Source organism: Furipterus horrens, unplaced genomic scaffold (assembly GCF_987537825.1).
Source record: "Furipterus horrens unplaced genomic scaffold, mFurHor1.1.pri manual_scaffold_6, whole genome shotgun sequence".
NCBI classification, from domain to species: Eukaryota; Metazoa; Chordata; class Mammalia; order Chiroptera; family Furipteridae; genus Furipterus; species Furipterus horrens.
Window position 1 is genome coordinate 75398187 of NW_028327176.1, and position 24797 is coordinate 75422983.

At 39.9% G+C, this 24797-nt stretch overlaps 1 protein-coding gene across 2 annotated transcripts in view; it reads right to left on the minus strand.

The window, feature by feature from the left end:
• NPHP1 (nephrocystin 1) overlaps positions 1-24797 on the minus strand; it is a 92911-nt gene that overhangs the window by 3265 nt on the left and 64849 nt on the right. For both annotated transcript variants that reach the window (XM_090281812.1, XM_090281811.1), the window contains 3 exons: positions 23948-24047; positions 5189-5301; positions 2251-2324 (listed from right to left, as the gene is read on the minus strand). In XM_090281812.1, coding sequence (XP_090137938.1) covers positions 2251-2324; positions 5189-5301; positions 23948-24047 — 287 coding nt within the window. The remainder of the gene's footprint in view (positions 1-2250; positions 2325-5188; positions 5302-23947; positions 24048-24797) is intronic.

The window sequence follows — 24797 nt, forward strand, 5'->3', positions numbered from 1 at the left end:
AGCACAAATAGCACTCAGCAATTTTAGGCTTATTACAGGCTGGTGGCATTAGCCTATTGCTTGTTAGTTAAGTGGCAAGGTCTCAGCTCACTTTTCACTGAGTTACCAGCAAGTAGTAGGGTGTTTCACCTACTGTAACTCAGTGGGAACAGAGAAAGCATGGGGAAGGGGAGGTCATTACTATGCACCAAGATCACTTCTCCCTCCTCAGGAGCACACAGGAGACCACCTCCCAGCTCCCTTCAAGTTCAGTGGGGCCCTTGACTGGTTCTGGTCAATGCAATGTGAGCAGAGCTGCCCATGGCACCATGGCGCACAGGCAGAGGGAAGCCCAAGGACAAGTCCCCATTCTCTCTTCCTGAGGGGCAGCTGGGAACACAGGGAGCCACTCGTTCAGATGATGCTATTAGCCTGCACCCTTGGGTGACTGTGGGGCAGGGTCTTCCACAGATCTGTGCGGGAAGGCACCATGAGTGGGAGCAAAACCTGAGCTAGCGACTGCCGCACAGTCTAGCTTCTCCTAAGTCATACAGGGTGCCACAAGCCACTCTTATTTTGTTATTTATTATACAAATAATTCACTGCAGAAAAATTAAGAAAACAGAGGTAATCATTGTTATCTTTCTAGTCTAGTCTTCCTGACCTGTCCACAGGCAGCTATATAAATATAATTGTATATATTTAAATAGATTATACAACAAATGAATTTTATTGTTTTCCACATAATAATATATGTGAACAACTTCACCCAACTCAAAGAGCCTGTGCATAACTGGACGCACCCAAAGCTGACCTGCTGTGAGAGCCTGCTCTGGCCACTGCTGGGCTCCACGGCTAGTCAGGACACAGCCCTTCTCTGAGCCAGCTGCTCATCAGGAAGTGCAGAATGTAGACTGTATCAGCCCTTAGATTCCTCCTAACAACACCCAAATTCTGTGACTGTTCCACAATAAGAGAAACATTCCAGTGCCCAGCACAGTGCCTCAGCCACAGTGGGCTCTCATGAAATCTTTGTCAAATGAATCAATGTATGTATGTTCTGTATAATAAGTATTGTAATACTAATGACTTTATAAGGGAAGAGAAACTCTGCATTATCTAGCTACAGTGCCAAATGAATTTGTCTGAAATTATGAGTAATCATATGCCATGAACATTTCAAGTGTTTTTGTTGAAAACTTCATTGCTTCTGTTGACAGTCCCACACCAGCCAAACCAGCACATGAAATCAGTTTCAAAGTCTCCTAAAAATCTTAATTCCTACATGACTTCCTTCCGTATCAACAGGAGTTGCCTCCCAACACAGCTAACCTTCCTCCTGCAAGTGTGCGCTTCTACCTCTCTGTGCTTTTGGGAGTTTGCCTGAAGCAAAACCTTCGCGGGTCACGCACCCCCTACCGCACTCCTCACCTGGACATGAGACTCACACAGGCCATGCCCATCTACCAATAACACTCAGCAGGCCACAGGGGATCACTGCTCTGCTTAAGAACACACTGTAGTCCTTCTGAGCTCAGAAGGTTTGCTCAGCTGATCCCTCCACCTGTAATATATTCCACTCCCATCTCAGCCTGTCAAATCCAACTTGGCCCCAGCTATGTCTTAGGTCCATCTCAGCCAGGGCCTTTCAATGGAACAATTTCTGGTCCTCATTTGCTGACTTCTTCAAGTCTTCAAGGACCTGGATCCTACTTCCCCTGCAGCACCTACCATGGTACCTGAGCATCTGCCTTGTAGGCATACAGGTTTTCTAATAATCATTGACCCTGATATAGCAAGCTGAATTTTATATAACTGAAGGTCAAAAAATGGCTAGAAATTGGAGATTTTGTATGGTTCAACCAGTTGCTATGTCATGCAGCAGACAGTATATGTAGAATTAAACAAAAATGATAGACATGCCCTGACATTCCCTTGAAAATTCAGTTCATTGACCTAACAAACCATTTTAGATGTTTGCTCTTGGACCACAGTTAGTGGCCATCTTAAGTCAAGGAACAGACAAGAAATAAGAGATTGCAACAGTGTCCATAGCATGCACTCCCCGTGCTTACTGAGTTCTGGGCACTCTGGGAAAGTAACACTCATGCTAAGAGAGGAAGGATGAGCCCAGGTTAGCTAGAAAATGGACACAGATCAGGGGATGTCATCCAAATAGGGGGGAAAAAACCCTAGAGCAGATGTCAGAATGCATCACTGTGGTGTGCCTGCTTCCAGAGCCCACCAGGTTCCCATCGTGACGCCACCCACCCGGAGTGCATCCATCACGTCAGGCTGCTCCAGGAGCTTGGGGAAGGTGGCCAGTATGGGATTACTGATTAAATCTGAAATACAAAGACCAAAAACAATTTCTGCAAACTTTATCCAATATGTTTTACTGCAATAGACAGAAAATTTGTCATTCAGATTAGAATCAGTGTCACAAGATTTGTTGACAACACATTCTAACGCTTTAGCCTCTAGGAACTCAAAGTTGTCCCCTCAGCTCCCACCCTCCCCTCCACCTATACCCCAGAGGGTTCGGGAATGAGCCTTGTACCAAGTAGTCAGAGCTTGTAGGGTGGGAGTAAAGCGGCTCTGAGCAGAATAAGACCAGGAAATTGTGTTCTTCTATGTCTTTTCCTTCCTCACTTTCCTCCTATGACTGTGGTGTGGTAAAGGAGTCAGGAAGTGCCAGCAGAAAGGAGGCTGCTGGTGCCTGACTCCAGTCCACCAGCACGTAGGGAAAAACCCTGGTTTCTGGGGGTCAGGGGTGCTGGGGAATGAAATTGGAAGGAGTTGGGAATTGGGGATTTGGCCACATGCCAAATACTGTGGGAGAATAATGATATTCCATAATAAGTAATGGCACCCGAAAGACCTGTGTGAGGAGGCCCACCAGGAAGAACACTTTGGAAATGATGCTGTATCTTTAGCAGGAAAATAAAATCCTTTCTCCAGATTTTTCTATGTTTATTCTGGTGGTCAAATTCAAATGAAGTCAATAATCTAAGTAACCTCCTTACCTATAGATTCTGCTTATGAATTGGTTTTATTTTTTTTTTTAATTACTCAGAAACATGTATACACACCAGTGAGATATTAGTACCATATTAAAATTTTACATTTTGATCACCAATTAGAGAAATCACCTTCATGAATAGATGCATTTTATAAAGCCAAGATTTTCATAATTCTAGAAGCAAGTGTAATGTCCTCATTAAGTACCCAACTATTTCAAATATCAAGGACTTTAAGCTCCGAGCTGCTGGAAATTTTACAATTAAAAATAAATCAATGTAGAGAGGCAGCTTCTAATGAGTCAATATTCAGTTTCTGTTGTTAAACTAATATTTAATTTTGATTTGTTTACAGATTTCTTTATTAGTTTGAGGCCAATTTTATTAAAATCATTTATCATTTTGAAGTCTTAAAAATACCATTTTGTCAATTTTAAATTTTTACTTTTCTGGTTAAGACTATCTTCAGATATAAAAGGTATCAAACTGCCCAAAAATACTCTGGAGCTGTTGTTACATAGACAGCGTATCCTTTTACAGGATCTTCTGCATTTTGACATAATGACCAAATATTAATTTTAAAAGTTATCAAATGTTAGGTATTGCATTAAGAAAAGAATCTATCTGAAAATATGAATCATGAACCTTGACAAACAGTGATTCAAAGTAATCATTCCACTTATTTTAATATCCATATTTGAATGTAAAATGTATGCTAAATGTTATTAATGTTCTCCCCAGTATTTAAGAAATATGGTATTTCAAATGTTTCATTATGCTGTGTGTATTAATACATTATAGTTTTTAAAAATTTAGGTTAAACCAGTAATTCAAAAAAGATGTTAAGCCATTATTAAAAACTAAACTGAAATTTTACTTTTATATGAAAATTTATCGTGTTGTTTGGGTTAATTTTTTATAAAAAGATTTTTATCATTGAAACTATTGAAGCTTTCGAATTCAATAGCTGAATGATGACTGTGTTTCTTTAGCCAAACACTTCTTCCAACTGGAGACATTAAGTGTAGGGAGTCATGCCATCCATTGTTTCTAGAGTCATTGAAATAAATTAAAGGCCAGTGATGATTAAAAGGCTTACCTTACCTGTCTTCTCTTAGAGTTATGATTACTCCTTGAGAAATGTCTATGCTCCTCTGGCTTTAAGTTCCATTTGGTAAGTCCCTGGCAGAGGACCCTGTCTAACCACAAACTCTACTTGTCCAGAGTCCTAAGGCACCACAGGGCTCTCCCTCTCACTCTGTCTCTCTAGCCCCAATGGCCTGCTTTCAATTCCAATCCCTCCAGCACACCTACGTATTCTTGTTTTGAGTGTTCAGACATGCTGGGCTCTATCCAGAAAGGAACATATCCTTGCCACCTCCTCCATTACTTGCCCAGAGAAGGGTTCCCTCATCCTACACATTAATTCAGTCTTCCTACTGTATGCTCTCATTGTGCATTTTCCTTCAGAACACTTATTTTTAAAGGTGAAAAGGATTACTCATGTAATTTTGTGTTTTAAGGCATGTCATTCCACTAGGGTAAGAATGACCGTGCTGTCTCACATTGCCTGGCATACAGTAGACACTCAATCTGTTTATTGATCTATTGAATTCAAAGAATATCTAATAAAGTTAAACTCTTTGTAACACATGCTTTCCTCTTTGCAAGTTTGATCATGTATGACAACTCATTTAAAAAAAAAAATTTTAGCACTGTACTTGGAAAATTTTTCAAGCTTAAAAAAACTGCAAGAATAAAAATAGTACACAGAACTCCTGAATACCTCTTACTTCGATTTGCCAATTTTAACTAATCCATTCATATTTCAAGTTTGTGCATTAAGAACCAGTTATTTTGGGTGATTTCAGTCTCTTCCCAGAAAGATGATGAGAATACCAAACACATGGTAAAAACATATTATTCAGAGACAGTAAGGAAAAATATAATTATATCTGAGCTTTAGGATCTCAAAGCTCCAGAACTAGAAATAACAAAATATGTATACTGTAAAGAATTAAATATGTACTGAGTTCACACTCAGCACTTTCATCTGCAGTAATTTATTGACTTTGGTGCTATTTAAAAATTTTTATTTCAAATGTCTCTTTCAGAAGCAGAAGTATAGGTTACCTTTCCTCAAAGCATGATGTGTTATTGTACAAAAGAAAATTGCAAAGACCCCTTACCAGCACTTTGCAAACTCATCCTGTCTTTCAGCAGTACATCTCCAAGAATTTGGCGATAATATATCAACAAATGAATGTAGCTCATGCTTCCGATCAATGTTTCCGGCAGTAGACTATTAAAGAAGAAAAACAATGTATTCACTAAACAATCTCCCACATTCCAACCTACAATGTTTTTAAAATGTGTATTTATTACTTTTTGTCACATTATTGGACAAAAAATGAAACAATTATAAAGAAAATTCCAAGTTGGCCACATTAAACTTCAGATAACTTACATTTTTTAAGTATGTTTTATTGATTATATTGTTACAATAATTCCAATTTTTCCCCTTTGCTCCCCTCTGCCCAACACCCCCCTCTCCCAGCAACACCCCCAAGTCCATGCCCATGGGTCGTACATACAAGCTCTCCCGCTTCACCCTTTCATATATTCTTCTTTTTTTTAAGACCCTTCATAATCTTTTAAAGGACAATGGGCGAAGGTCTCGAGCTCCTCTAGCTGCTTCAAGCTGGACATGGTCGTCGTCCTACCTACCCTTGGGTCCAGAAATCCCTAATAAGAGTGGGGCTGTGGGGGAGAGGGTGGCCTTCCCACATGGGAAAGGATCGTGCAGACTCCAGGTCAGTTGGCTCTCCCCAGACAATGGCGTGCTTGGTTTAACAGGCTGGCATCCTTCTTGTATTCTGGGGGCAACACATTTGGCAACAGGGTTAAAAGGCATCATTCAATCCATAACCACTAGATGACAAAAGGCAGGTATTAATTTTTCAATGTCCCACATTAGGGGGAAAAAAGGGCTACTTTGGAGGAAGGTGTGCAAGGCACATCTCACCTGTCCAGAACCCTTTTGCCCATTATACTTAGTTTGGGCTGAGGGAAATATTTTAGGTTACCCCCTCTCAGACCTCTGGGCTCTTTCTGTCCAAGCCATTAGGATAGAAAAACTAGTTTTAAAGTGAAGCCCACAGACCACCCCATACTTCACCAACCCAGCTTCTTAGTTCAGCCAAACCGTTAAGTCTCATGAGGCACCAATGCAGACAGGATTAAGTGAGGCCTATATGTACAGATAATCACTCAGGTAATGAGATCATAGGCTTATGCCCTTTGAAAACAGAAAACACATGTTAATTTATGTAACATAACCCATAAATAAGTCTCTAAATCTGTAAGACTGTCTTATTGGAAAGACATCCAGTTGCAAGGCATTTTACATTCTTCTTGCCTGTGAATTAAACATCTTGGATGATACCACAGACATAGTTTAACTTTCAAATGAAAACAAATTTTAAATGAAAAGAAACTTTAAAGACAGTTAGCTGCACTACTTTATAGTCTACCACTGAGCATTGTGATTTTCCTTGGATCACGATTTTTCTCCCTAAGATTACCCTCCTTGTCATTAAAGGGACTGCATTCAGTCCATTTTTAATTTATCCTGTTCATTTGCATAAACACAACAAGGGCAGCGAAGGATCACTTATGATCTTTAGGTCTGCTTTGCTGGAACTTACGCAAGGAACATTTAGGGTGACCTTCAGTCTGCCCTTCAGGGCACAGAAGCTGAGCCATATACCTGCCATTCAGCCTTGACTGTAAACACCTGTCTTTTCCAAGTCCTTCTGGTTTTCCATTGTGCCTTAAGGTCCCTTCTAGCCATCTTTCAGGAAAATAACCTTCATTCCTTCCCTGGAAAGATTGCTGTGGATCGCACAACCAACCAAGGTACCAGGCCTTTTTTCTCGTGGGCTTTTATTACCTTCGAAAGTCAATCCCAGTTCCTCAGGGCTTTTTGGTAACAACCAGAGCCCAAGCATGTCTCCTTTAGGCATGACATTCTCCAGTCAAAGTCTTTGTCAAAAAAACCTCTGTTAACAACTGGTCTTATTAGTTTTATGCAAAGAGCCTTATGTCATTACTTCTTCAGAATACCAAACTCTGGAGGGATCAGATAGGGAGAAAAATATACAGTGTGAAGGAAAATCCTTGTCCTCCTAATATTCACTGAACTTGAGTTTCCATTCTTTATATTTTCATTTTTTCCCCCACTAAAATTTGTTTTGTTTGTTTTTCCGTTACAGTTGTCCCACTTTTTCCCTCCTCTTGCTTCCCCGTACCCTGCCCCCCCTTCTCCCACAGTCAGCCCCCACCCAGTTGTCCATGTCCGTGTGTCATTTATACATGTTCTTTGACTAGACCCTTGCCCTTCTTACCCTTTTCTCTTCCTCCCACCTCCCCCCTTGTTATTGTTTATTCCTTGTTACATACCTCTGGTTCAATTTTGCTCATTTGTTTGTGTTGTTCATTAGTTTCCTGTAGTAGGTGATTGTATAAGGTATTTTTCATTCATTGCCTGGCTTATTTTGCTAAGCATAACTTTCCCCATTTGTACTTTGTTCCTCTCTGTCTCCCTCTGTTTCTTCATTTTCTTAAAGCAGACCCTTTAGCATCTCTTATAATGCTGGTTTGGTGGAGATATATTCTTTTAGCCTTCTTTTATCTTGGAAACTCCTTATTTCACCTTCCATTTTGAATGAGAGCCTTGCTGGGTAGCGTATTCTTGGTTGTAGGCCTTTGTTTTTCATTGCTTGGAATATTTTTTGCCATTCCCTTCTGGCTTGTGTTTCTGCTGAGAAATCTGATGATAGCCTTATTGGAGCTCCCTTGTATGTTACTAGCTGTTTCTCTCTTGCTGCTTTTAGGATTCTCTCTTTGTCTTTGAATGTTGCCATTTTAATTATGATGTGTCTTGAATTGGGCCTGCTGGGGTTCATCTTCATTGGGACCCTCTGTGCTTCCTGGACTTGCATGACTCTTTCTCTCCTCATGTTAGGGAAGTTTTCTATCATTAGTTTTTCAAAGAGATTTTCTATTTCTTGCTCTTCTTCTTCTCCTTTTGGAATTCCTATCATACGGATATTATTACGTTTCATGTTGTCCTGCAGCTGTCTTAGAACCTCTTCAGTCTAGTTCAGTCTTTTTTCATTTTGTTGCACTGTCTGGGAGTTTTTGTCTACGTTGTCCTCCAGCTCACTGATCCGTTCTGCTTCCTCTAGCCTGCTTTTAATTCCTTCTACTGTGCTCTTCAATTCAGAGATTGTATTCTTCATTTCTTCCTGGCTCTTATTGATAGCTTCTATGTCTTTTTTCATGCTGGTGTAATTTCAGTAAGTGCCTTGTAGTTTTTCTGGAGTTCCTTGTAGTTTCCCTGGAGTTCTTTGTAGTTTCCGCTGAGCTCATTGAGCTTCTCCATAATCCCTGTTTTGAATTCCATATCTGATAGTTTGCTCCCCTCTATTTCATTTAGCACTCTTTCTGGGGATTCTACCTTTCCTTTTGATGGTTGGTTGTTTCTCTGTCTCCTCATTTTTGTGACTCTTATTGTTTGTTGCTGCCTCTTAGATTGATCTGCACTTCCTGGATCTGCCCCTGGTGGCATCAGATTGTGTACCAGTCTGGGCTTAAGCAGCCTGTTGGAGACTACCAGATATCTACTGCCTTGTCTCTCTCCTTTAGTTGTTAATCTATTCAATCTGTGATTAGCCATCAGGCTTAAGGTCCGAGAGTGTGGCAGCTTAATTCCTGTAGGCAGGGCTTTTGCTTCCCCTCAGGCTGATGCCACTCAGAGGGGAACGGTCTGCCTGCAGTATCGGGAATGAGTCAGCACTGGGACCCGGTCAGCTGCTCCCCCAGTTCTCCCCTCAAAGCCATGGCGCCAAACTCTCCCCAAGTGTCTCTAGTCCTCTTTGCCTTCCCTCTGCTTGAGCCCAGGGTAAGTGGGGGCCAAAATTTTTTTGTATGTGATCCGCTTAAGAGCTCTTTTTCTCCAGCTGTTTGTCTCTGGCTAGCAAGAAACCTGTGGCTTTTCGCTTTTCACAGCTGGATACTATTTTACTTCCCACTATGTTGCTCTAGGCTGGGAACCCAGCTGGGGGTTTAGACCCTGCCCTTCTCAGGGGGAACTCCCGGCTGCTGAGATGTTTCTCAGTCCCTTCAGCTGCCACCCGTGTGAGCCCAGCCAGCCCTTCCGCTTCTCCGCACTCCCTACCGGTCACATTGTGATGTAGCGGCCTTTTCTGTCTCTCCGTGGTTATAAGACTTCTCTCCAGCTAGTGTTTGGTTGGTTATTCCAGATGATTTCTCCAAAATTAAGTTGTAAATCCAGACTGTTCCTGGGAGGAGGTTAGTGTAGCTTCCACTTACTCCTCCGCCATCTTGGATTCTTGATAACTTACATGTTTGTGTGTACACTTTCAAGTCTCCACTCTGTGTTGTCATGTCTATGCTTCCATTTAGCTATCACCCACGTTAAATATCAAATTTAAAAAGTCATGAATTACATGTATTGGAAATAGACCAGTCAGCTACAAGTTTTAACAAAGCTATGTGGCCACCTCACGTGATATGATGAATGCAGAGGAAACGTGAGTTCCAACTTTTCACAGCGCTAGGCAGAACATGGGAGGGTGTGACAGATCTGGACTGAATTGACTTTGCTAGTTCCTAGCTATGGAACTTGGGTTAATTAATTATTCTCCTTGTGTTTTGGTTTCCTCTTTGTAGAATACAGATTGTAATACCTACATTTCAGAAGGTTAATAAAAGGATTAAAATGAGGTAAGTATGGAGAGTTTAATGCAATGCCTGGTATACATTAAGGGTTCAAAAACAGAAAATAAATTTCAATATTGAAGTTAAGTTATTATCAGTTTAAAATAATTATTTTAACTTTGATGTTATATGCAATCCCCATAGTAACTACAAAAATATCCATAGAATGTACACAAAAGAAAATGAAAAGGGAATAAATGTGTCACTATTAAAAAATCAATTAAATACAAAGGAAGGCAGGCAGTAGGGAGGAAATGAGGAACAAAAATATGTATGAGACACACTGTTACTAACAAAATGGCAATAGTGAGTCCTGCCCTATCAGTAATTGCTTTAAATGTAAATAGATTAAACTCCCCAATCAAAAGACATAGGTTAGAAGGAAATAAGAGGACCCAACTACAAGAAACCCACTCTAGATCTAAGGACACTGATAGGTCGAAAGTGAAAGGATGGACAGATATTCTATGCAAGTAATAAACAAAAGTGAGCAGGGATAGCTAAAAATAACATCAGACAAAACAGTCCATAAGCCAAAAACTGTTACAAGAGACAAAGATATTATATAATGAAAAAAAGGGTCAATTCACCAAGAAGATAAAACAAGTATAAATAAATATATATATGTATGTATACACTAAACATTAGAACTCCTAAATATATAAAGCAAGAATTGACAAATTGAAGAGAGAAATAGATCTGTAACAACATTAAGAGACTTTAATACCCCACTTTCAATAAGGGACAGAACAACCAGGAAGAGATTAATAAGAATACAGTGGACTTGAACAACACTATAGACCAATTGTAACAGCTAACAAACACATACAGCACACTCTGTCCAACAACAGCAGAATATACATTTTTCTCAAATGTACATGGAACATTCTATGGGATAGACCATATGTTAAGTCTTAATAGGTTTAAAAACTGAAATCATAGGTCTGGCCAGTATGGCTCAGTTGGAATGTCATCCTGCAAACTGAAAGGTCATGGGTTTGATTCCTGGTCAGGGCACATCCCTGGGTTGTAGGTTTGGTCCCTGGTTGGGGCACATATGAGAGGCAGCCAATTGATGATTCTCCTCACATCCATGTTTCTTTCCCTCTTTCTCTCCCTCCCTTCCCTTCTCTCTAAAATCAATAAACATGTCCTCAGGTGAGAATTAAAAAAATTAAAACTGAAATCATACAAAGTATCTTTTCTGATCACAATGGAATAAAACTAAATATCAAGAGCAGAAGGAAAACTGGAAAATTCACACGTGTAGAGATTAAACACTCAAATAACCATGGATCAAAAAAGACATCACATGGAAAATCAGAAACTACTTAGAGATCAATGAAAAAAACCCACAACATATCAAAATTTATAGGACAAAGTGAAAGCAGTGTTAAGGGGAAAACGTATAGCTATAAACACATATTAAAAAATTAGAAAGATCTCAAATCAACAACCTAACTTTACAATTTAAGAAACTAGTGACCTGGCTGCTGTGGCTCGGTGGATTGAGCGTCGGCCTGCAAGCCAAGTGTCGCTGGTTTGATTCCCAGTCAGGGCACATGACTAGACTGCACATCAGGTCCCCAGTTGGGGGCGCAAGTGCAACCACACAGTGGTGTTTCTCTCCCTCTCTTTCTCCTTTTCCCTCTCTCTAAAAAAAATAAACAAATTATTTTTTTAAAGTAACTAGTGAGAAGAACATACTAAACCCCCACAAGCAAAAGGAAGAAAATAATAAAGATTAGAGAGCAGATAAATGAAATAGTGACTAGAGAAACAATAGAGAAAATCAATAAAACCCAAAGCTGGTTCTTTGAAAAGATCACCAAATTCACAAACCTTTAATTAGACAGATTAAGGAAAAGACAGACATCAAAATATTTAAATCAAAACCAAAAATGAGGATATTACTACTGATTCTACAGAAATAAAAAGGATTATAAGAATACTATAAAAATTATAAGTAAAAAAATTTGGATAACCTAGATGAAATGGAACACAAAACCTATTAAGACTAAATCACAAATTAAGAGAAAATCTGAGTTGACCTATTACTGGTAAGGAGATTGAATCAGCAATCAAAAATCTATCAACAAAGAAAAGTCCTGGACCTGATGGCTTCACTGGTGAATTCTATTAAATATTTAAAGAAGAACCAATCCTTCTCAAACTTTTTCAAAAAATAGGAGAGGAGGGAACAGCTCCTAAATCATTCTAGAAGGCTAGTATTACCCTGATACCAAAGCCAAAGACCCTGAAAGAAAACTATAGACCAATATCCCTTATGAACATTGATGTAAAATTCTTCAGCAAAACACTAGCAAACAGAGTTTAGCAGCATAATAAAAAGGATTATACACCATGACTAAGTGGAACTTATTTCTGGAATACAAGGATGGCTCAATGTAACAAAATCAAGGTAATACACTACATTAACAGAATGAAGGAAAAAAACCCACATGATGTTATCAATTGATGCCAAAAAGCCATTTGACAAAATTCAACTCATAATAAAAAAACTCAACAAACTAGGAATAGAAGGAAATCACCTGCACATATTAAAGGTCATATATGAAAATCCCACAGCTAACATCCTATTTAATGGTGAAAGACTGAAAGCTTTTTGTCTAAAATGAGGAACAAGAAAAGAATTCCTACTTTCACTGCTTGTATTTGACATATCACTGCAAGTCCTAGCTAGAACAATCAGGCAAGAAAAAGGAATAAAGAGCATACAAATTGGAAGGAGGAAGTAAAGTTATTTTTGTTCATAGACAACATGGTCTCATCTTAGGAAACCCTAAAGATGCCACAAAAAAGCTGTTAGAATAAACAAATTCAGCAAAGTTTAAGACTATGAAATTAACGTACAAAAATCAGTCATATTTCTATACAATAACAATGAGTAATTTGAAAAAAATTAAACAATTCCATTTACAGTAGCATCGAAAATAGGAAAATACTTAAGAATTTAAAAATAGAAACAAAATTGCAATACTGAGATTTCAAAATAATAATCTGGAAGCATGACAAGTGAGTTTTAAAATCCTGACATGTGACAAATATTAAATACTTACTGGGAATGTACTAAGCACAAAGAGTCAACCTTAGAAGACACTCTAGAAAATGTCTCAAATCATTCTAAATGTATATTTTCTAAAGGTTATTTTTAGAAACTGTCACTAAGCATAAAGAGAGACCATATAGATAAATCTCAGAACCTCTGCAAACAATGTCCTCTATCAAAATGGAATATGTTTTTGGGCTAAGAAAAACCACTAAAGGTTTATTTATTTTCAAGTCATAACCAGTTTTATTGCAAAAGGACCTTTTTTTTTTTTAAGTCATAATAAAGGTTTTAAAAGACATCTTAACTTTTGTAAATTAATTGTTTACTTTCATTTCTAGAATAAAAATTTTGGAAGAAAAAAATGAATCAGAGGTAACAGGTTTCCAGCCTGTTGCTTGAGAACAGAATAAATGTGACCCCTGTGATGGTGCAGGAACAAAGGATCCCCCGGTAATCAGTTTAATGGAATTTAAATAATTGTCCTAAACACTCCCCAATCCCTGCATTTCTAGAAACATCCAAAAATGCAAGACAGGTTCTCTTGCCACACTTACAATCATATATAGTTAGAAATCATCTCTCCAACCCTGCTGAAATTCTGATCTGGTGTGGATCTGACCCAGATTTCAAAGGCTGCTGGAAGGCTGTTGTCACAGCCTTCCCAGCATTCACGCTCTGATCCTAGGGGCTGTTCTGCCTCCTGCCCTCTGTTCCAGGGCCTGCGTGGGCGCTGTTTTAGCTGCATTCCCTAACTCCGGTCTCTGGCTGAAGAACAGCCATTGATGTTGCTAGGGGAAGGGGTGGAACCTTCCCTCCTTCCACTGTACCCTTCCTTCTCTCACAGACATACCCTCCAGCTTGCATTAGAGGCCTTCACTCCTCCCCACAACATGAAGCAATGCTGCTTGCTCTGTTTTCTTCAGGGAAATCCTGATTTTCTCCAACCCAAGATGACTAGAAAGCTCTGAGCTATGAAAGGTTGGCTGAGCTAAATAAATAAAAATAGACCAACAAACTCTGGCAGCAGAAGTGCAACAAATACTGGCCTCATTTATTTTTAGCAACAATACAATTAAAGTAAAAAAGAGGTAAAATGCATAAAAAAGGCAAAGGAAAATACACAAATGGACAGCAAGTCTATCCATAGGCACGTGCCTGCTTGTACAGGCCAGTTTCCTGGTTCAGAACTCAGGCACTGGGAGTCTGAGTCTCAGTTCAGGGCTTTCCCTCATCAGGGCCACCTGAACAAATCCTGCCAACTGAAATCCCTTCAGAAAAGCGCTCCAGAATCAGAGGCAAGTCTTGGGGAAACTGAAGGCTCCACTTGCTCCCCCGTCTCATGCTGACAGGTCACCATGATCACACTGTCTCCACAAAATGAGACGCATGGGCAGGACCCTGCTGCCGCTGTTTGGTAAAGGAGGCGAGCGCACACCGGTTCACTGCACTTCCGCACGTCTCCCGACATCAAAGGGCGCTCACGCGTCCGCCTGCTGGCAGGACAGAGGGCAGTGGGAGGCCAACTAGCAAGGTGCCGGGTGAAAATGGGCAGTAATGCAGACCCGAACTGGGCTGCCCACCTGTGGCCCTGGCACCACTGCAGTATGTCCCCTGGCATAATGGACAGAGCATGTGTCCTTTCTCCTTTAAGCACAGAAGTTTGGCTAAACCCAGGTGAAGTTCATAAGCAAGGGAGGTGGAGACAGAGGTGGGAGGCACCTTTGCAGGAGAGGAGGAGGAGGGCTGACATTGCGTTTCTCATATTTGTCGTCTTCTCCATTCTTGGTAGGTGGCAGGGCAGGGGAGAGGAGACTGGAACAGATGATCAGCCCTGCCTCAGTCTCCACCTCCAAGGCTTACAGGCTCAGCACCCACGCTGGTGCCCATACAGCACAGCCCTCACAGCACACAGCCTGCGGCCCTGCAGCAACCACAGGGTCTCTGGCTTCATTGCGCTCAGGGCCTGGTTTCTGGGAGAGCCAGCCTGAACCTGGGGGCCATGCAGCAGGACGCCCCAACCCACACTTGACACTATCAGGAGGGCATGTTTCTGGACCATGCAAAGTGGCAATTTTAACACAGAGCTCAAGTCTCTGTATGGGTACTAGGAGGAGAGAGGAGCACACACCAAGGCAAGGTGGGGCTGGGGCTCATGGGGACAACAGGAAGCAGAGCACAGCTCCTGAGAGGGACACTTCTACACTAGCAGGAAGATCTCTACCTTGAAATGCTTTTGTTTTTTGTCTCAAAGACATAAAAGTTTCTCACAGAAAATAATTCTGAACTTAGGCAATAAAGTAGTTCCATGACACTGAAAAACCCAAGCAAACTCATTGCAATCTCTACCATCCATGTCATTTTCCATGGTCATAGATGTTTTTTGAGTTCTACCCATCATGACACATTTTAGCCAGCAGAAAAAGTAAAGGAGAAAAGAAGGACACAATTTCCCTTTAAGGACATATTTCAGGAGTCATACAGAATAACACCTTATACTACACTGGTCATCATTTAGTCACAAGCAGCAGGGGAGGTTAGAAAATCAACCTTGAAATTCTTTTTTAGGAAGATTTTATTTGTTTTTAGAGAGAGGGGAAGGAAGGAAAGGAGAAAGAGAAACAGCAATGTGTGGTTGCCTCTTGCACTCCCCCAACTGGGGGCCTGGCCTACAACCCAGGCATGTGTCCTGACTGGGAATTGAACCACCAACCTTTCATACTTTGAGGGACAACACCAGACCCACTGAGCCACACCAGCCAGAGCTGCCCTGCTTCTTGATAATCTACGACAACGAGCAGGTCGTGCTGGGACAGTTGGGTGGGTGCGTCAGTCCTGTCACCATGCCCTGCTCTCCCTCCACCCCTGTCTACAGGCACCTTCTGTGGAAAGGCCGTTTCCTCCACATCCTCACGTGGCACATCTCTCTATCCTGCAAAGCTGATTTCAATGCCCCTGGCCTTACCAGCCACGGAGCACATCTTCATTCAGACAAATTTTATGACATATACTGTATTGCACCAGCTACCTGGCATTGTATTTGCAATTATCTGTACAATTATCTGATAATAATCATTACAGTAGTCAATAATTAGAGCTCACACTTACTGTACTCTACTGTGTGCCATGCATTATAAATACTAGCTGAGTGTTTTATACAAGGGGAGATGCAAAAAAAACAGGAATTATCTTCTGGAGGGCGGGCCCCTTGTAGTACAGGCTTCCCCTGCTAGGTGAGAGTTCTAGGAACCCATCTGTATCAGTGTACCAGCTGGTGTTGCTGTGAGAGTCTGTGTCCAGGCTTCAGTGAATTTTATTTTTTGAGGACTCTTTCAATGCATTTTCCCATTTCATGATGGGTGATTTACGAGTGCATCTGCCCTCACTGTGCCGAGTGTTCAGCAGGTTTTGACCAAAACAGAGTGATGCCCATGCCCCACCCTCCCTATTCACCCCATCTCACCCCAAGAGACTTTTGTTTGTTTCCCTGGATGGAAAAAGTCCTCAAAGGGAAACATTTTGCCGATGTGGAAGAGGTGAAACAAACAAACAAACAAACAAAAAAACGGCAGAAGCACTAAAATCGATGACCTCAAAAACTGTTTTGAGCAGTGGAAAAAGTCTCAATAGGTGCATTGCATCAAGTAGAGAGTACTCTGAAGGTGACTGAAGTTTAAACATGTAAGAATAAATACACAATTTTTTTATTCATAAATTCTGGGTTTTTTGGGTCCCCCCTTGTATGCTTTTTCCATTAACCTCATTACAGCTTATGGGGTTGACATTTCTACTGTGCCAATTTCAAAGATGTAGACATTGAGACCCCAAGACGGATGATTCTATGACTTGTCCAAGAGGTTCCTTAGTTAGAAACTGATTTACCTAGATTTTACTAGTGTAAAAGCTCCCTGAAAAGAATGCAGATCAAAGCCATGAGACACCACTACTCTTATTAAAATAGCAAAAACAAATAAAAAGACTGAGAATACAAAGTGCTGTCAATAATATAGGGTAACTGGAATGATAATACATGGCTGGTGAGAGTGTAAAATGGTGGTGTTACTTTGGAAAACAGTTTGGCAGGGCCTTATAAAATCAACAAACACTAGATGCCCCTCTCTCAGGTATCTGACCGATGAGAAATTAAAATATGTGTCTACATACAAAAAACTCATGCAAATATTTAGAGCAGCTTTATCCATAACTGCCCCAAATTAGGAACAACACAGATGTCCATCAGTTAGTGAATGGATAAGCACACTATGGTACATCCAGCCAATGGAACACAGGCGCACCTTACTTGATTGCACCTTGAAGATATCGTGTTTTTCACAAACTGGAGGTTTGTGACAACCCTCTGTTGAGTGACTCTATTGGCCATTTTCCCAACAGGCTCACTTAATGATTAGTGTTTTTCAATTAAGATTCATACATTGCTTTTTAGACTCATGTTATCAAACACTTAATATACTACAGTACAATGTAAACATAACTTTTATATGCACTAGGAAACCAAAAAAATCATGTGACTTGTTTTATTGCAGTTTGTGCGTTACTGCAGTGGTGTGGATCCAAGCCCCCAGTATCCCCAAGGTGCGCCTGTACTGTTAAACAACAAAGAAGAAACTGCTACCACATGCATTGGCATAGATGAATCTGAAAAGCATTACACTGAGTGAAAGCCGGACTCACAAGGCTACATACTATATTATCAATTTATAAGATATTCTGGAAAAGTCAAAACTGTTGGGAAAGAAAACAGAGGCGTGACTGGCAGGGGCTGAGTTAGGGGCTGGGGTGTTGACAACAAAGATAAAGTGGCAGAGATAACAGCTTAGAGTAATGGACACATTCTCTATCTTGACTGTGGTGACAATTACATGACTGTATACACTTGTCAAAACTCAAAGGGGAACTGTAAACTAAAAATAAACTAAATTATACCTCACAAACATAGCATTAAAAAAGTTCTTGCCACGACCAGTGTGACTCAGTTGGGCATCGTCCCACAAAGTGAAAGGTTACCAGTTCAATTCCTAGTCAGGGTACATGCTTGGATTGCAGGTTTGGTCCCCAGTCAGGGCATTTGAAAGGCAACCTATCTACTTTTTTCTCTCACATCAATATTTCTCTCCTTCTCCCTCCCTTCCCCTCTCTCTCAAAATAAATAAATAAATAAATAAAATATTTTTAAAAATTTATCTGAAGATAAGCTCATCGATTGGTAATCCCACTTAGAAGTTTTTTACACTGTTTATGACCAAATCTATCTCTTGTGCTAGCTAACTAGTAAGTAGAGAAGTAAGCTAATCGGCGCTGACTGGTGTGGCTCAGTGGGTTGGGTGTCATAGCGGAAACTGAAAGGTCATTGGTTTGATTCCTGGTCAGGGCACATGCCTGGGTTGTGGGCCAGATCCCCAGTTGGGGATGAGCAAGAGGCAACCAACTGACATTTCTCTATAACTTCTGTTTCCTTCCCTCTCATTCGCCCTCTCTTCCCACCTCTCTAAAAATAAAAAAAATAAAAATCTGAAAAAAAGAGAAAGAAGCAGCAACAAACAATAAGAGTCCCAAAAATGGGGATACAGAGAAAAAACCCTCCATCAAAAGAAAAGGTAGAATCCCCAGAAAGAGTGTTAAATGAAACAGAGGGAAGCAAACTATCAGATATGGAATTCAAGACATGGATTATGGGGAAGCTCAATGATCTCAACGAGCTCAAGGAAAACTACAAAGAACTCGAGGGAAACTACAAGGAACTTCAGAAAAACTACAACGACTTACTGAAGATTACACCAGCATGAAAAAGGACATAGAAGCTATCAATAAGAGCCAGGTGGAAATGAAAAGTACAATTTCTGAATTGAAGAACACAGTAGAAGGAATTAAGAACAAGCTAGAGGAAGCAGAAGATCGAATCAGTGACCTGGAGGAAAATGTAGAAAAATATTCCCAGACAGTGCAACAAAATGAAAGAAGACTGAACAAGAATGAAGAAGTTTTAAGACAGCTGCAGGACAACATGAAACGTAATAATATCCATATCATAGGAATTCCAGAAGGAGAAGAGGAGCAAGGGATAGAAAACCTGTTTGAAAAACTAATGACAGAAAACTTCCCTAACATGATGAGAGAAAGAGTCACACAAGTCCAGGAAGCACAGACGGTTCCAATGAAGATGAACCTCAACAGGCCCACTTCAAGACACATCGTAATTAAAATGGCAACATTCAAAGACAAAGAGAATCCTAAAAGCAGCAAGAGAGAAACAACTAATAACATACAAGGGAGCTCCAATAAGGCTATCATCAGATTTCTCAGCAGAAACACTATAAGCCAGAAGGGAATGGCAAAAAATATTCCAAGCAATGAAAAACAAAGGCCTACAACCAAGAATACTCTACCCAGCAAGGCTCTCATTCAAAATGGAAGGTGAAATAAGGAGTTTCCAAGATAAAAGAAGGCTAAAAGAATATATCTCCACCAAACCAGCATTGCAAGAGATGCTAAAGGGTCTGCTTTAAGAAGATGAAGAAACAGAAACAGAGAGGAACACAAGTACAACAGGGGAAAATAACAATGAATAAGTACCTATCGATAATAACCTTAAATGTAAATGGATTAAATGCTCCAATTAAAAGACATAGGGTAGCTGAATGGAATAGAAAGCATGACCCACATATATGCTGCCTACAAGTTACCCACCTTAGAAAAAAAGATCTACACAGACTGAAAGTGAAAGGATGGAAAAAAGTATGTCAAGCAAATGGACATGAAAAAAAAGCTGGGGTAGCAATACTTATATCAGACAAAACAGATTTCACAGCAGAGGCCATAAAAAGAGACAAAGAAGGACATTTCATAATACGTAAGGGAAAAATCTACCAAGAAGATATAACCCTTGTAAACATATATGCACCCAACTTAGGAGCACCCAAATATGTAAGGAAAATTTTGAATGACTTCAGGAAGGATATAGACAGCAACACACTCATAGTAGGGAACTTAACACCCCATTGTCAACAATGGACAGATCCTCGAAGCAAAGAAACACTAAAGATATTGAGGCACTGAACAACACTCCAGATCAAATGGACTTAGTTGATATATATAGAGCTTTTCACCCCAAAGAAGCAAAATATACACTCTTTTCAAGTACACATGGAACATTTTCAAAGGCAGACCACATGGTAGGACACAAAACAAGCCTCAACAAATTCAAGAAAATTGAAATCATATCAAGCATCTTCTCAGATCACAATGGCTTAAAATTGGAAATCAACCTCAAGGAAAAAACTCAAAAACATTCAAACTCATGGAGAATGAATAACATGCTATTAAATAATGAATGGGTTAACAATGGCATCAAGGAAGAAATCAAAAAGTTCTGGAAATGAATGATAATGAACACACAACAACCCAAAACCTATGGGATACAGCGAAAGCAGTCCTGAGAGGAAAGTTCATAGCAATACAGGCCTACCTAAAAAGGATAGAAGAATCTCTAATATAAAATCTAACACTACAGCTACAAGAACTAGAGGAAGAACAACAAGCAAAGTCCAGAGCGAGTAGAAGGAAGGAAATCATCAAGATCAGAGCAGAATTAAATGACTTAGAGACTAAACAATTCAAAAGATCAACAAAAGTAGGAGCTGATTCTTTGAAAAGATAAACAAAATTGACAAGCCTTTAACCAGGCTCAGCAAGAAAAAAAGAGAGAGGGCCCAAATAAATAAAATCAGAAATGAAAGAAGAGAAATCATAACCGATACTACAGAAATACAAATATTGTAAGAAATTATTACGAACAACTGTATCACAAGAAATGTGACAACCTAGATGAAATGAACAAATTTCTCGAAACATATAATCTTCCAAAACTGAATGAAGAAAAAGCAGAAAGCCTGAACAGACCAATACAACTAGTGAAATTGAAGCAGTAATCAAAAAACTCCTGGCACACAAAAGCCCTAGACCAGATGGCTTCACGGGTGAATTTTACAAAACATTTAGGAAAGAACTAACTCCTGTCCTTCTCAGACTATTCCAAAAAAATCCAAGAAGAGGAAAGACTCCCAAATTCATTCTATGAAGCCAGTATTACCCTAAATCCAAATCTGGTCAAGACACAACAAAGAAAGAAAACTACAGGCCAATATCGCTGATGAACATAGATGCTAAAATCCTCAACAAAATATTGGCAAACTGGATACAGCAACACATTAGAAAGATTATACACCATGATCAAGTGGGATTCATCCCAGGGATGCAAGGATGGTGTAATATTCGCAAATCAATAAACATAATACACCACATAAACAAAATGAAATACAAAAACCACATGACCATATCAATAGATGCAGAAAAAGCATTTGATAAAATACAACACCTATTTATGATGAAAACTCTCAGCAAAATGGGAATAGAGGGAGCATACCTCAACATAATAAAGACCACAGATGAGAAAACTGAAGCCAACATCATACTCAATGGGAAAAAACTGAGAGCAATTCCCCCTGAGGTCAGGAACAAGACAAGGATGTCCACTCTCTCCACTCCTATTCAACATAGTCTTGGAAGTTCTAGCCACAGCAATCAGACAAGAAAGAGAAATAAAAGACATCCAAGTTGGAAAAGAGGAAGTAAAACTGTCATTATTTGCAGACGACATAATAGTGTACATAGAAAACACTACAGACTCCATGAAAAAACTACTCAACCTAATAAGTGAATTTGGAGAAATAGCAGGGTACAAAGTCAATATTCAGAAATCGAAGCCATTTCTGTACACCAACAATAAAATCTCAGAGATAGAAACTAAAAGAAAAATCCCATTTACCATAGCAACAAGAAAAACAAAGTACCTAGGAATAAACTTAACCAAGGAGGTAAAAGACCTCTACTCACAAAACTACATAAGACTGAAGAAAGAAATTAAGGAAGATACAAATAAATGGAAGCAAATACCATGTTCATGAATGGGAAGAATCAACATCATTAAAATGGCCATACTACCCAAAGCAATTTATAGATTCAATGCAATTCCTATTAAAATACCAAAGACATATTTCACAAACCTAGAACAAACACTTCAAAAATTTATATGGAACCAAAACAGCACCCGAATAGCCACAGCAATCTTGAGGAAGAAGAACACAGTAGGAAGGATCATAATACCTGATATATCAAACTATACTACAAGGCCACAGTAATCAAAACATTCTGGTACTGGCATAAGAACAGACATATAGATCAATGGAACAGAATAGAGAGCCCAGAAATAAACTCAGGTCTATATGGTCAACTAATATTTGACAAGGCGGGAAGGAACATAAAATGGAGTGAAAGGAACCTCTTCAACAAATGGTGTTGGGAGAACTGGACAGGGACATGCAAAAAAAATGAAACTAGACCACCAACTTACACCATACACCAGAATAAACTCAAGATGGATCAAAGACTTAAATGTAAGCCATGGCACCATTAAAGTTCTAGAAGAAAACATAGGCAGGAAAATTTCAGGTATCGCGCGTAGCAACATTTTCAATGATATATCTCCTAAGGCAAGGGAAATAAAGAAAAAAATATACAAATGGGACTACATCAAACTAAAGAGTTTCTGCTCAGCAAAAGAAAACATCAGCGAGATGAAAAGAGAACCAGCTGTATGGGAAAACATATTTGCCAATGATACCTCAGACAAGGGATTGATCTCCAAAATATATAAAGAACTTATACTACTCAACACCAAGAAGACAGACAACCCAATTCAAAAATGGGCAAAAGACCTGAACAAACACTTCTCCAAAGAGGACATACAGAGGGTCCACAGATATATGAAAGCATGCTCAACATCACTAGTCATCAGAGAGATGCAAATAAAAACCACAATGAGATACCACCTCACACCAGTCAGAATGGCCATCATCAACAAATCAACAAACAACAAGTGCTGGCAAGGATGTGGAGAAAAGGGAACCCTAGTGCACTGCTGGTGGGAATGCAGACTGGTGCAGCCACTATGGAAAACAGTTTGGAATTTCCTCAAAAAACTAAAAATGGAACTTCCTTTTGAACCAGCAACTCCATTGCTAGGATTATATCCAAAAAATCCTGAAACTCCAATTCAAAAGAACCTATGCACCCCTATGTTCATAGCAGCACTATTGACAATAGCCAAGTGCTGGAAATAACCTAAGTGCCCGTCTGTAGATGAGTGGATCAAAAAACTGTGGTACATTTACACAATGGAATACTATGCAGCAGAAAGAAAGAAGGAACTTCTACCATTTGCAACAACATGGATGGAACTAGAGAGAATTATGCTTAGCAAACTAAGCCAAGCAAGAAAAGAAAAATACCTTATGCTATCAGTTATCACAGGAGACTAATGAACAACACAAACAAACAAGCAAAATTGAACCAGAGAATACAACAAGGATGCCAGCCTGTTCAACCAAGCACACTGTTGTCCAGGGACAGCTGACTGACCTGGAGTCTGCACGATCCTTCTCCATGTGGGAAGGCCACCCTCCCCTCCACACCCCCACTCTTATTAGGGATTTCTGGACCCAAGGGTAGGTAGGACGACGACCATGTCCAGCTTGAAGCAGCTAGAGGAGCTCGAGACCTTCGCCCATTGTCCTTTATAAGATTATAAAGGGTCTTAAGTCTGAGAGGGGGGCATTGTTATTTTTTATTGTTTAAAAAATAATTAATTATTAAAAAAAAAATACACGGAAGGGTGAAGCCAGAGAACTTGTATGTACGACCCATGGGCATGGACTGGGGTGGTTGGATTGCTGGGGGAGTGGGGTACTGGACAGAGGGGAGCAAAGGGGAGAAGGTTGAAACTATTCTAACGATATAATCAATAAAATATACTTTAAAAAAAAGAGCAATCTAATCTGAACTTTATTACTATTCTATTTCCATTTCCCTAGTGATCTTTGGCATAAAATTAATAAGTAAAAAGTAACCAACAACAGATCACCAAGCAGGAGAAGCTGAAAGCAGAGGTCTCAAACACTGAGTGACCCAAGGCCCCCAGACAGGCAGGAGCTGTACCAACCTCAGTATGTCTCTTGATCTTCTGCTCAAAGACCTCAGTTTTACTAGAAGTTGTGGCTGCTTCCTCAGTGTCATCATCTGATGGAAAACACTGCCATGTCCTTTAAAAAAATTGATAAATGTTAAAACTTTAATTGTGAGGGACAGTGTGTATAACAAAGTATTTAATTTTAATTTTTTTTAAAGCATTTTCTTATAACACAACAAAATATTTCAGCACCATATCTGCCCCAGACACCTGCATAGTTGTTGCTGGATTAGGGAAAAAAGGGGAAGTTTAAAAAGTATGTCTGACTTTAGGTCAAACTACCTGTATCAGGGTCTCCGACTCCCAAGGAGGGGAGACTGGCATGGCCGGGACCGCAGCAGTGTCCTGACTTGTGGAACAAGGCGGAGAGATCAAAGGCGTGAACAGGGAGTTTCAACACTGTCAGGCTCTGAGCTGCGCTGCAAGGACCACACCTGTCTGTCTGTCTGCACCCGCCATCCAGGACAGCGCCTGGGCAGTGAACACACTGGGAGGTGCTCCATATATCTGGAGGGCAACTTGGCAAATACAACACAACTTCAAATGTCTACGCCTTTTGACTACGATAGACAATCTCTGAGTTAGCCTGTTTATTAATGTAGCGGATTGTTCCATGAGAAGGAACAAATGCAGGCTCCTCACACTCCCTTATTACCTACAGTAGAGTCTCATGTGTGCTACCAAAAACTAAGCACTCAGGTAAAATGACTAAGATTTTAATATTGAGTGACATTTTTTATAAGTGAATTTATTATTTATATATTAGAATATAGCTATCTTCTCTGATGCATCTTGTGTTTGTTTGATCTCAAAGGGAAGTAAG